Raw genomic sequence first — 12,911 nt, forward strand, 5'->3', positions numbered from 1 at the left:
ACAGGCGCCACAAGGAAGTGATGTTAAAGCTGAGAAAGATGACAGGGAAGTAGGCAGGTGAAGAGAGAGAAGACGGGAGTTCCTGGCAGAAAAAACAGCACGTGCAAAGACCTGGAGGCTACCCAGGGTGTTGTTCGGAGCTGTATCTTAGTCTGACCAGAGCAGAGCGGCATGTGGGATAGGGAAGGAAGGGGACTGAGATTGGAGGGGTTCAAGGGAATAGATAAATTTGGACCTTATCTATTTTCCTGAATAAGTGAAAGAGCAAATTAATGAACAAATGATTGCTGAGGGTTCCAAACCCTCTGCTTCAAAGGAATCATTAGTGGCTCCAGGGCTCATGTCCAAATTGGACTCCCCTGGTGTCGCTGCCCCTTGGCTCTCTGCCTGGCCGGGGGAGGCCTTACGCGTAGCCTGGCCTAGCTCCACTGAACTTTTCTTGGGAATGTCTATAAATAGAGGAAGATGGCGGCCCAGCTGCCACTGTCCGTCTGCCTTCCTTGGAATCCAGCCTCCTTTCACTGGCTCCAGGCTCTGCACTCAGTTGTCTTCGAGCTCTTTCTGTTGACTTAGCCGCTGTCCACAGCATCACCTACCTCTCCAACACCCAGCCTGGACCCTGTCGATTTGAGGGATGGGCTCCCTTCGGCCTGGACTTGCTCTACCCATCCCTTCACTCTCCAGAAGGCCAGCTGAGCTGCTCCAGATGACTTCTTCTTCTTCTTTTTAAGATTTTATTTATTTATTTGACAGAGGGAGAGACAGCAAGAGAGGGAACAGAAGCAGGGGCAGAGGGAGAGGGAGAAGCAGGCTTTCCGCTGAGCTGGGAGCCCGATGTGGGGCTCGATCCCAGACCACTGGGGTCATGCCCTGAGCCGAAGGCAGGCACTTAACGACGGAGCCACCCAGGCATCCCTGCTCCGGGCTTCTTCACCGAGCTCTAGGAAGGGGCCGGCTGCCGCTTTACTCACCTAGAGAACCTGTCCCTATCCCCCTCTCCCTCAAAAAAAAAAAAAAAAAAAAAGAATCCCAAACACCCTTTCCCTGAACAAGGTAAACTTGACAGAAAGATCTGCTTTCAACATTTTTTTCTTCTCCAACTGCATACCCATCTCCTGGACCCCTCCCTAGATTTCTCATTTGGACAGGTCCCCTCAAGGGCTGTCCCAACTTCCCTTCAGGGTTAATAAGAATCACTGACATGACTAGAGACCTTTATGATTTACAAAGCTCCCTAGTAAAAAGGGAATAATAATAGCTTCTCCCTCATGGGATGGGGAGATCTAGGTGAGATCACGTGGTGAAAATGCTTTGCATAGAGTGTGGCTCATCATGTCCTAGAGGTTCAGTGACTGTGGCTGTCACTTCCCCCTCCTCCACTCCCCTGTCCTCTATCACGGTTCAAAGCCAGGACGTTCCACTTGCCGAGCACCAACCCTATGGCGTGGGCACAAGCTAGGTGACTTATAGCTGGTGCCCCATTTCCCATGGTCTGTCTGTGAGGGAGGGCATGACTGTCACTATCTCCACCTCGCAGAGAAGGAAACTGTAGCTCAGGGTGGCATGTTGCCTGCCTAAGAGTGCACAGCTTGCAGAGACAGGATCTGGACCTTGGGTTCCAGGCTTCGAGTCTTGTGCTCTTCCCCGTCTGCCACACTGCTTCACTCCTCTCGATTCCCGTTGCCCTCGCCCATCTTGGAGCCAGCGTGTTTCTTGAGCAGGGGCTCCCTAAGGCAGTGGAGCCGGGCGGGTTCTCCTCCCAAGAATCTAGGACATCAAGGCCTGCCACCTGCTCAGAGGCTTAAATTTCTCTGCAAGGGCCCTTGGCTAAATTAGGTAATGGGCTAGGACTCTGGGATGGGGGCGGGGGGGGGGAGGCGCTCGCCGACCCCAGGATCTGATTGGCCAGGGCAACTAGTCCTGGGGAGCAGGGAGGTGGGAGGAGAGGGTGTCCCTACAAATCCAAGGGGCTGGAGCAGGCCAGGGCATCTTTGGGTGGTGGAGTGCTGAGGAGGTGATCTGCAGCAGAGGAGGGCCTGGGACTAGCAACCATGGTAAGGACAAGAAGGGACTTCATCCCTTTGCCTGCTGGAGCACTTGTGGACCTCTTCCAGGCCAGATCCGGGTGCTCTGTAGTTCAGCAGTTGGACGTTTGAAGATGGAACATGAAGGCTCCTGGAGCCCAGATGTCTAGGAGGAAGCCTGGGAAGAAGGCCTTGGACTTCTCTAGGAAGGGGGGTGGCTGGGGTGTTCTGGGGGTTGCCGACTCCCTGCAGACCTGAGGCTTGAGCAGTGTTGGTCACGGAGCCGTGAGGGGGTCCTAGCTTGTCTCCCTCATGGTGGTGGTGGGGGCCCCTGAGGGCCAGATCAAGTCACCTAGCAACTCAGTGGCGGGGAGGGGGGCTAGAAGCCTTGCCAAACTCTCCTGAAGACTCTTCTGGAAGAAGGGGGGCCTGCAGGGTCTCAAGCCAGCTAAGGTGCAGGATCCCAAGAGCTAAGGGTGAGGAGAAGGGGCAGAAGATGATAGACCAAGGTTAGAGAGACCCTGGCCTCCCAGAGAGGGGTCCTAATCTAGGGCTGTCATTTCCCCTGAGGTCCCCCTCCCCACTTCAAGGGGTAACTAGACCCCGGTGGACAGCTGCTGTTGCCTACATGAGGCTAAAAATAGCCTGCCCTCCTGCATGGTCGAGGAGGAGGAGGGAGGAGGGGAGGGCAAGGAGGAGGGCAGCGGTCAGCCGGTCAAAGAACGCCTTGGCCACCTCAGCACCTCCTCCCCACCAGCCTCACTCCAAAGCCCCATAGCCAGACGGCTTGGCTTGGACGTGGCTGGACCCCCCCCCCAAATCTTATTTTCGCCTCCACAAGGCCCACATCATATTCCGCCCAGCAAGAGCAGTATTTACTCCAATGGTTGAATGATAAGAAGGAAGCTTAAACTCTCCCTCTCCGCAAGTTCTTGGAGGGGAGGGATGACGCGTCTGAGTCTTGGTCTTAGTGCCCCGTGTCTGGCCTGACACCTGGCCGGGGCTCAATGACTTTGCCTTGCGTTATGATTTATTTGAGAACAAACATTTATCCAGCACCTATTATAGAGCCAGGCTCTGCTGGGAGCTAGGAAAACCTGGAAAATGATGCTGGAATAGTGCTGGCACTGCACAAAACCCTTTCACATCCCTGATGTCATCTCGTCCTGAAAAGCTGCTGAAAAGAGATAGGGTAGAATAAGTGACTTGCCTGAGGTTAGTGGGGGGATTCCTGACTTGACATCTGATGAGCAAGTTTGAAGACCTTGGGCATCGTCTGTGTTTCCTCCCCAGTTCTTCAAAACTGGGGTCAGGTGCTGTGGGAGCATGCAGAAGGTGTTGCTAGTTTGGAATCGTTTTTCTGGAAGACCAAAGGGCAGGGACAGAAGGGGGTTGAAGAGAATGGGGTTAAGGCAAGAATGAGCTCTGGGGCCGCCCCTTCTACTCTCTGACTCTCTGTCTTTCGCAGACGGACCAGCAGGCGGAGGCCCGGTCCTACCTCAGCGAGGAGATGATCGCTGGTGAGTGCAGGAGTGCAGGTGGGAGGGCTGGCTGCCCGGTGGAGGTGTGCTGGGTCCTGTTTGGGGCCTGGGCCGGGTGGGAGAGAAGGAGTGAGGCTGACAGTCCGGCCGGCCCCCTTCAGTCCTCCGCCTCTTTCAGAGTTCAAGGCCGCCTTCGACATGTTTGACGCTGATGGTGGCGGGGACATCAGCGTCAAGGAGTTGGGCACGGTGATGAGGATGCTGGGCCAGACACCCACCAAAGAGGAGCTGGACGCCATCATCGAGGAGGTGGACGAGGACGGTGAGCAGGGGGTCCTCTGAGTTGGGGCTGCGACGGTGGCGCGAGAGGTGGGCGCGCAGGGCTGAGGCTCACTCGACCGCCTGCTCCCTCAGGCAGCGGCACCATCGACTTCGAGGAGTTCTTGGTCATGATGGTGCGCCAGATGAAAGAGGATGCGAAGGGGAAGAGCGAGGAGGAGCTGGCCGAGTGTTTCCGCATCTTTGACAGGTGCGCTGGGGGCCTGGGAGCCGAGAAGGCGCGGAGCTGCGCGAGTCCGGCGTCAGGGCGCTTAGGTTCTCCGCGTGGCGGTGCAGGGGCGGGGTGGGGGGGGTGCCTCGCCGTGGCCAGGGCGGCTCGCCCTCGCCTGCCCTGAGTCCTACCCTGTCCCTTCGCCCCGAAGGAACGCAGACGGCTACATCGATGCGGAGGAGCTGGCTGAGATCTTCAGGGCCTCTGGGGAGCACGTGACAGACGAGGAGCTCGAATCCCTCATGAAGGACGGTGACAAGAACAACGACGGCCGCATTGACTTCGACGGTGAGGGCGGCGCGAGCGCGGCGGGGGTGGGGAGTGGCGCGGGAACGTCCGGGGCGTGCCCCCCACGCGGCTGTCCTTGGCTTTGTGGGCAGGGTGGGGAGCTGTCGGCGCTTTCGTGCCATTTACGTTTCCCCTCTCCGTCCCCGCAGAGTTCTTGAAGATGATGGAAGGCGTGCAGTAAGAAGGCGCCGTCGCCTCCGCCCAGACCGCGCGTCCCTCGGGCGAGGGCGGTTCCACCCCCGCCGGGTCCCATGCTCCGCCCCGGGAGGGAGGCGCGGCCCCCGCTGGCTCTGTGTCCAGAGGGAATAAAAGCAGACACTGCAAAGCGCGTAGCCTGAGTGAGAGGAGGGGGGAGTGGGTGTCAGGCCCCGCCTGACTGGGTCGCCGTCCAGGGTGCCACCCGAGAGCCCTCGGGGCTCCGAGGAGGGGTCACTCGTGGCGCGGGAGCCCAGCGCCGCGCGGACGAGCTGGGCAGGCCCCCGGCAGCGGGAGCTGGACGTGGACAGCTCGGCCGATGGCGCTGCGGTGGCGCCTGGCGCTGGAGGAGGGGGGTCGGGGGGCTTGGAACTGGCAGGGTGAGGGTGCCGGCGATGGCGGGTAGGGTGAGGGCGCAGCAGGAGGCTGGAACCCGCGGGAGGCCGAGGTGAGGCCCCTTTCCTTCCCCACCGTCCTTCCTTTCTGTAGCCTTTGGGTCTGGGGTGTAGGCTACCGGGCTGGGCATGGGAAAGTGAGCATCGCATCTGTCCGTTCCAGGCAGCATTCATTCCCGCTTGACTTTTCTACTTCGTCTCTTCTGAGAGTTTCTAGGTGCTCCGTACTGGAGATGGGAGAGGAGGGTGGGGGCACACAGCCAGGAAGGAGGTTCTGACATCATCCTCTCCACCCTGGATCCCTGCCTCCAGCTCCGGCCAGCGCCCTCAACACAAGGTCCATTAGCATGATCTAGCTTCAAGAAATCCGACCTGGCTGCTCCCCTGTTGAAAGACCTTCAAGGCTCTCCTTTGCTTCTAGAATCACATCCAAATTCCTTTCCCCTCCTTCCCCTCTCGGGTTCCAGCTACACTGGGCAATTTGTCACTCCTGCTCTGGACAGTGGGGGTGCACTTTCAAGCCTTTGGGCTTTTTGCTCATGCTGTTCTCCCTCCTTGGAATGCCCTTCCTCCTCTAATAAGCCTGGCAAATTTTTCAACCCCGCTCAGATACCATCTCAAAGACACCAAGACCCAGCTCAGATATCCTCTTCTCCCTTGCTCCCTGCTCCCACCTGCTGAGTGAGCTCTGGCTTACATAGCTCTTTGCACACGACTCAGTTATAGCAGGCAGCAGGTCCGGGCTAACACAGTGCCATGGTAATTTTGCTTTTAGAGTTTGAATCCTCATTGCCGGTGACAAACCACTCTGTGCTTCAGTTTCCTATGCTGCAGAATGGGGATAATGACAGTACCTACCTTGCAGGGTTGTGAGAACAAGTTAGCGTGTGTAGGGCAGAGTGCTTAGAACAGAGCCTGGCACGTACTAAGCACTTAACAAATGCTATTGTTAATATCACTACTATCACCTTGAAACACTGACCTGTACTGTTACTCATTGCCACAGTCCTCCCTCTCCACCTCCTTTGTGTTCTCAGCTCCCCTTTCCGACCCATTCATGTTCCCCAGTTTATATCTGCAGCCGGGATCAGACCTCATCACTAGGACTGCGTACTGTGTGCTGGGCCCTGTGCCTTGCAGGCAGGTCTCATTCATCCACATGATCCTAGGCAGTCAGATGCTGTTCTCCCCATTTTACAGTGGAGGAAATGCGGCAGAGTGAGGGGTTGTAGCCAGGCACGTGGACATTTGGTGGAAACAAGAGCAAGGCTCTTAACCGTGGCCCCATCCACCTGTTGACAGTTCTACCTACGTGTCCTGAGTACTTCAGAAGGGTCCTGCCCTGCACTGATGAATCCCCCTCACCTGTCTTGTTCTCCAGTGCTTTCTATCTCAGAGACGGCACCCCAAGGAATGGGCCCAAGTCAGTTCTAGAGCCCCCTTGCTGCCTGTAATTTGCTCTGCTCTGCTACTTTCTTTCTATCCCCTTGCCCTTATCCCCCCTCTCCGAGCCCACTTGGTATTGTGACTCAGGCTGCCCCCATTGCTCACCAGGTTGCTGAGAACAGTAGTTAACCTTGCCACTCACTCCCCAGGCGGCAGCTTTCTGAGCCTAAATCTGATCACATCACTGCCCTACTCAAGGCTTCATTAGCTGCCTTTAGGCAAAGCCCCTGCATTTTAATTAAAGGGCTTTAATTGAAAGGCCTTGCGAGCCCAGTGTGACCTTACTTCCATGCTGCTCTGCTGGTATCCCATGGCCCTGAACTTCATACCCCATCTCCTTCTCCAGAAAGCCCTCCTCGACCCGCCTGGTTTTCGTTAGGTACCCCGCCTCTGAGCTTTCGTAACATGTAAGTCTAGCAGCTGACATTTATTACCCGACATGCCAGGCACTATTCCAAGGCCCACCTAGCCTACGAGGTAGCTACTAATATTGCCATTTTACAGAGAGGTGAAGTCTGAGTGTATACAAGTAGCGTGGGGGTGGTGTGGGGACTGCTAGGTCTGAGCTCCTCACCACCTGTATGGCGTATTCTATCCTGCTGACATGCCTTTTAGCTCCCCCCCGCCCACGGCCTCTGAGGACAGGACTGTGTCCTTCCCCCGCTTCATCCCCAGCCCCAAGCATCGGGCTTTTACTCTGTAGGCACTCAGTAATTGTATGGGGTGAATGGGAACAATGATACCTTCTAATACTCACTGTATAGGCTCCTTTTTGTTGCAAGTGCTGAACCCTAAAGCAAACACCCTTAAACTAAAAAGGGATTTACTGCCTCATGAAACTGGGATGCTAAGGCATCCCGGCTGGAGGCCAGAGTCTCAATGTCACCTCCATCTCCTAATCTCTGCTTGGCTTCCTTCGTCTGCAGCTGTCTGCACCAGCTGCCCAGACTCCCTCCTCTTTTAGCAACCCTATTAGTAAAATAATTTTACTTTCTCCCAGGAATTAATTCCAGGGAACACTCTGATTCTGAACTATAGTCAGTCCCTGGGACTAACACGAGGTAGGCCATGTGGCCATCCTGGGGGGGGGGGGGGGGGCAAACACTTTGATCAAGGACCTTGTGGAGAGGTGTCCTAAGGCAGGCAAAAAGATCCACTGACCTTGGCCAGCATCTAGTAAGAACCACTAGTGCCAGGTTCTGAGCTCCCTCTTAGACATCCTCTAGCCAGGGGTTTCCAACGTTGAGAGAGCATCAGAATCCTGGAGAGCTTGTTGGGAACCAAGATTGTGTTTCTAACAAGTTCCAGGTGAAACGTAGGAGGGCCACGGCTTGAGAGCACCTCTCCACACCGTTAACTTCCAGAGAAATGCAGGCCCTCAGACCCTGCCCAGACTGACAGAATCCAAGTTTGCATTTGAGGTAGAGCCATGGCAGATTTATCCGCACCTTGGATGGGGCAACACCGCTCCAAGCCCCCGGGGGAGAGTAACAGCACCGTGAGAGGAGGCCCCAGGCTGAGGACATCCAAATCCCATCCCAGACCTGCCTAGGCCACTTCTCACCTGCCTGCCACTGCGGCTGCTCAGTGGGGGCACAGGGCAGGAAAGGAGCCTGGGCTGGCAGGATCAAGAGGGAGGCGAGGACCTTTCTGATGCCCTCCACTACTGTCTCCCCCCCGCCCCCCAGGGCTACACAACCAGCTGCTAGCAGAGCCGGCTAGGCTGGGTGAGGCCAAGCCCCGGTCGTGTTGGAGGGCGCCTGGCTGCTGTGTCAGTCCACCTAGGAGATCTTGTGGGACCTGGACCAGGGCCATCACCCTAGCCTGCTCTCCCCCGCTGCCTGCTCCTGCAGGCACCCCAACTGGTCAGCACAGGAGTTTCCTCTCAGGGGCCTGAAGGCTGGGGCCTGTGACAGGCCACTGTTAAGAGGGCCTCGGGGCTGGGGGCCTGGGCCAGTGGGTGCAGCCACCGGAGGAATCACTGGTGGAGAGGAGCAGGTGAACGTCCTCCCTGGGAGTGTGGAACCATTCACGGGGGTGCCTGGGGTAAGGGGTGAGTCGAGCTGTCCTGGGGTCTCTGGCTGGGAAGAGGTGTTCTCTGGCTGTCTCCCAGACCCTGGGCCTGCTGTAGGGTGACCTGAGCACCTTCTTTCTCTGTCGCAGGACCAGAACACCCCGTCACAGAGCAGGTGGCTGGTCCTCACCTCCTGAGCCCCTGCTGTGCGCCCGTGTGTGCATCTGTAACTCTCCCTACAGCCGCGGCTGTTTTGCTCTAAGGGCTGGTGCAGCCTCATCTGTAACTCCGCTTGGCCAGCTCAACATCCAAGGCCATTCCTGGTGCAAGTCACAGCTTGATAGAAAGAGGCATTTTGTAACACCGTCTTATAGAAGAGGAAACAGACGCAGTCATACAATGACTAAGGTCACGAGGGAAGGAATCCTCATCACCCCCTTGCTCAGCCGCTCGGCCTGTCAGCTGCCTCCAGGCCTGGGGGAGTGGAGTAGGGCGAGAGCCAGGATCCTGCTCCACTGACCCTGAGCCCCCCCAACCCTGGGGTAACGACGAGGCAACTTGTAAAAAAAAAACAAAAAAAACCCAATGTATTTATTTAATATATCACAAGGGCTCAACCAGAGACTTAATTTAAAATACAGAAACAAAACAAAAATGACACCACAGCTGAAGACAGAGTCCTAGACAGAAATGAAGAAAAGGACAGACCATCTAAGGAGAAAATAAAAAGACAACACGAGGAGAGAGGCTGGACAGTCAGGGATCTTGGCTGGAGAGCTGCTTTGAGTAGGTTTCTTGCACATACTTCTTAAAGGCTGGAAGAGAAGAGGCAGGTCTCAGGGCGGGGTGGGGACAAGCGTTAGGGTGGGCAAGGGGGCAGGCCAGGATAATACAAAGGTGGGAGAAGTCTGGGGAGCTGGGGAGGATTTCCTGACACAACACATTCTCCCACTGCTGCCCGGTTAGTTCTCTTGGATGGGTTCTGCTCCCAGGGAGGCTGGGGGGTGACCAGGGGGGTCTTAGTGAGCAAAGTCCCTTCCACAAAGTTTGCTTTCTACTTAAAAAGCCCCTCAACCTACATTCATGCAGAAAGTTAGCTTTCTGATTTAACAGCACACAGGCAAATCAGAAACGCCGAGGCAGAGGCAGAACTGGTTATCTAGGTTGACACCCACCCCAACCCAGCCCTCAAAACACGATCCCAAGTCACTGGGATCCTTCTGTTTGAGGGAGCTTTTGAAGGTTGGAGAGGGATCACCTGGTGCCCGAGAAGGAGGAAGGACCCACCTGTGGGGTTTTTCCAGAGCTCGGCCGCATGTGTGTTCAAAGGACTATCAATGTTTGGTTCTATGGATGGACAGAAAGAGAGAATGGTCAGTAGAAGGAGAAGACGCTAGCTGGGGGTGGGGGAGGGGGAGTCCCGACAGGTTCCCAGGCTCAGGGGAGGGGCTGGTCTCAGAAGTCACCTCCTAGCAGGCTCTGGATGGACAGCAGGATGGTCCTGACGTCATACAGGGCAGACCACTTGTCCTTCAGGATATCCAGGCAGATGTTACCCTGGGTGTCCACGTTGGGGTGGTAGCAGGGTGTGAGGAACTTCACTGTGGGAGCGTTGTAAGGGTAGCCACTGGGGAACTCCAGGGAGAGCTTATACCTCAGGTCTTCATATACCTGGCATCGGAGAAACAGAGGTGGGGAGTAAGCCTCCCACCCTGAGCCTCATACCCCAATCCAAGCCCCAGTAAGGAGCTTGCAAGGACCTTTGAGTTTGTCTGGGACTTGACAAAGGACAAAGTGTTACACTGGCTCTGGTACTTTCTCTCCTATCTGGTAGGGACATCAGTGATCCTTCGGTATAAACTGGCATTCTGACGACTACCACGGCTGTGCTTCTGTCAGCCACATTAGCTGCTGACATGTAAAAATTAGGGTATTTTAGACATACACCTGAATTTGTTTTTTAAAAAAGATTTCATTTTTAAGTAATCTCTACACCCAACATCGGGCTTGAACGTACAGCCCCGAGATCAAGAGTTGCACATTCACTGACAGAGCCAGCCAGGTACCCCTGGATTTCTGACTCATCTTAAACCAGGTGTGCAGCAGTGGGAAGCTGCCATCTTGAGACCTGCGCCCGTCCATTGGCCAAAGTCCTTACGTACCCTCCATTCTTCTTTCTCTCTGGCCCCCTGTAGGCATCTAAGATGGAAAGCCCTGCTTCAAACCCAACTTCTTACTCGACAGAGGGAGAGACAAGGGCCCCAGGCTCAGAGCACAAGAACAGAACACGGAAGTGTCCTGCCAGGCTTGAAGCTGACCTGCATTTGGTTTTTGCCTCAAACCTCTCCCCAGACCCAGCAAAGTCACACTCACCTACCTCAACCCTCCACTTACTGTGCCAGCTGCTCCATGGATGGTCCCCACCCATTTGAAAAGGTTGTCTGATTCAGGGAAGGCAGAAATTCCTTTGTCACCAGACATCTGGGGAAGAAACAACATCTGCTGGGCTGTGGGAGTACACTTTTGGGAGGCAGTGGGTGAAATCCTTCCCCTTAAGCTCATCAAATTTTGATCCAAAATAAAGCAACCAGGCCAAATTGATAGGATTTTTCAAGGCAGTGATTCAATTCTTGGGGCTGAACCTGCCCCTTTGGGGGAGGAGTACTGGGTGTGTTAAGGAGGGAAGGGTGGTGCAGAGAGACAGAAGGCAGCTCTGTACCCTCAATCTTGTTGGATGCTGGGATTCAGTTTGACATGCTAGCTAGTGCTGGTTACACACAAAGCCTAAAGACTATTCATTCACAGACCAGAGAGATACACAATATCGGCGTTGAAGGATTTGAGTTGAATAGTCAGGGTTAAAGTAGACAAGGTCATCTAGGAGAAATTACTTTAAAGTATGCCAGGCATATTCCCTAGTAAGGGAATAGTAAGGGGAGAGTTGGGTGTGGGTAAATCTCAGGGCAGGGAAGTAGGGCCAGCTAGCATAGAAAGAAGGCCTTGCATGGCTTCAGGGAATTGTATTTTAGAGAGAACTCCATGGTGGTGGTTNTTGGTGGTGGGCATGGGTGGGTGGGATCTGGAGTAGACACTGCTGGAAAGAAAGGTGTAGGTGGGGTCTATTAAATTCTTCCCAGAAGAGAGGAAAGTGGACTTTTTATCCACTGTGCTGATAAGTGAGTGGGAGATGGAGGGTGCATCAATTGGCTTGGGAGTCTGGGCAGGGAATCACTCACCATGAGGGTCATCAGCTCCTGCTGTAGCCTGCAACATAAGTGTTGGGAGTCACCCGGGAGTCTGGATGGGCCAGGGCTCCACACGGTGCTTCCTCCCTCAGCCCAATGTCTCTGGAGGAGCTGTCATGGAGGCTTCCTCTACCCTGCAGCCAGACTCAGCTGGGGCGCACTCACCCCATTTCCACCGGAGAGTCCTAGTGAGTCCTCACCCTTCCCAATTCCAGGATCTGGCAGGACGGTTCGGCCTTGTTCTTAAGTCCCTCGGCTTCTCTGACGTCTCTCTCTCTTGCGGGATCCCAGTTTCTCCCCACTTCCGTCCCCACTAACCCCTACCTCGCCGAGCCACCGAGGGTCCCAGGCACTTTCATCTTGGCTCACCCGCGGACGATCGTGGCAGCGTGCCTCCCCCTTCAGTCCTCCTTTGGGGGGCCCTCCAAGGGCAGCCCGAGCTCCCGGCGTGCCCTCCTGCTCTCGCATATCTACCCACTCCAGGAGGAGGTGGGGGCCCGGAAGTCCGAGCTCTGGACCCCAAGGCCCAGGGTGTGCCGGGCCCGGCCAATGTTACTACTCCGCACTCCTCACCTCTTGCCCACGGGGCCCCGAGCGGCACCCCCGCTGGGCTCGGCTCCCTTGCGGGCGGCGGCAACGCTGGCGGCGGCGGGGTCGCGGTTCTGGGAGGCCATCCGGGCGGCGCGGGGAGGGAAACAGGAACTCCGAGAGCGCCGCTGCAACTGCAGGGCCGGGGGCCTGCCCGCCCGCGTTTGAATTGTAACCCTCCGGCAGCACCGGCCAATCAGCGGCTCGCTTGGGTTTGATCCAGCCAATGGGACGCGTCTGAACTCTGAGTCACCGCGCAACTGCTAGGCCCACCCCCCCGCGCACCAGTATTGGGCGGTGGGAACCTCCTTCTGAAGGCCGATTGGCAGAAGAGGCTGTCATTAACTAACGAATTTGCAGCGGATTGGTGGCCTTTGGAAAACGCCGACCATTAAAGGGCCAAGAAAAGGTCCACGTGGGATGAACCCTTTCAGGTCCGAGGACTACCGGAGGATACTCCTGGCGCGCCCAGCCCAGCCGGGATCCCTACTTCCAGGGGAAGGGAATGTCTCCGGCCTGGCGACATCGGTACCCTTCCCTCAACCCGGAAACCCCTGCTCCTCCACATATTTTAACGTCCCGACATCTCTGTTAGGGACCTGTGTCTGAAAATTCATGGGAGGGGAATGATGGCCAGACCGGGAGACTGTTGGAAACAGGCCCTACGCTCTGCCCGTCCAGCTGC

General features: G+C 56.1%; 2 protein-coding genes across 3 annotated transcripts; one reads left to right on the forward strand and one right to left on the reverse strand.

Moving 5' to 3' along the window:
• The first annotated feature begins 1,442 nt into the window (after window positions 1-1,442).
• Window positions 1,443-4,682, forward strand: TNNC2 (troponin C2, fast skeletal type). The gene is made up of 6 exons (XM_019808836.2): window positions 1,443-2,054; window positions 3,493-3,544; window positions 3,684-3,827; window positions 3,920-4,034; window positions 4,207-4,343; window positions 4,493-4,682. The coding sequence occupies exons 1-6, from the start codon at window positions 2,052-2,054 to the stop codon at window positions 4,522-4,524; spliced, it is 483 nt and encodes a 160-aa protein (XP_019664395.1). The 5' UTR covers window positions 1,443-2,051; the 3' UTR covers window positions 4,525-4,682.
• Window positions 4,683-8,971: 4,289 nt separating this feature from the next.
• On the reverse strand, window positions 8,972-12,382 carry UBE2C (ubiquitin conjugating enzyme E2 C). 2 transcript variants are annotated; one of them, XM_011235853.3, is made up of 6 exons: window positions 12,212-12,382; window positions 11,630-11,657; window positions 10,788-10,874; window positions 9,860-10,064; window positions 9,681-9,740; window positions 8,972-9,208 (listed from the first exon to the last, which is right to left on the reverse strand). In XM_011235853.3, the coding sequence occupies exons 1-6, from the start codon at window positions 12,310-12,312 to the stop codon at window positions 9,150-9,152; spliced, it is 540 nt and encodes a 179-aa protein (XP_011234155.1). In that variant the 5' UTR covers window positions 12,313-12,382; the 3' UTR covers window positions 8,972-9,149. The 2 variants fall into 2 exon arrangements, with proteins under 2 accessions (XP_011234155.1, XP_019664377.1); XM_019808818.2 differs by lacking the exon at window positions 12,212-12,382 and adding an exon at window positions 11,804-12,176.
• Between the last annotated feature and the right edge of the window lie 529 nt (window positions 12,383-12,911).

Source organism: Ailuropoda melanoleuca, chromosome 13, assembly GCF_002007445.2.
Source record: "Ailuropoda melanoleuca isolate Jingjing chromosome 13, ASM200744v2, whole genome shotgun sequence".
NCBI classification, from domain to species: Eukaryota; Metazoa; Chordata; class Mammalia; order Carnivora; family Ursidae; genus Ailuropoda; species Ailuropoda melanoleuca.

What these genes read in the sequence shown, in the direction of transcription:
- TNNC2 (XM_019808836.2), top strand. An exon ending in TGTTTCCGCATCTTTGACAG is followed by an intron (nt 4,035 to 4,206) that starts GTGCGCTGGGGG and finishes TTCGCCCCGAAG; the next exon opens with GAACGCAGACGGCTACATCG. An exon ending in CGGCCGCATTGACTTCGACG is followed by an intron (nt 4,344 to 4,492) that starts GTGAGGGCGGCG and finishes CCGTCCCCGCAG; the next exon opens with AGTTCTTGAAGATGATGGAA.
- UBE2C (XM_011235853.3), bottom strand. Translation starts at nt 12,312, where the DNA reads ATGGCCTCCCAGAACCGCGACCCCGCCGCCGCCAGCGTTGCCGCCGCC. An exon ending in AGGAGCTGATGACCCTCATG is followed by an intron (nt 10,875 to 11,629) that starts GTGAGTGATTCC and finishes TTTCTTCCCCAG; the next exon opens with ATGTCTGGTGACAAAGGAAT. An exon ending in GCTCTGGAAAAACCCCACAG is followed by an intron (nt 9,209 to 9,680) that starts GTGGGTCCTTCC and finishes CTTCTCTTCCAG; the next exon opens with CCTTTAAGAAGTATGTGCAA.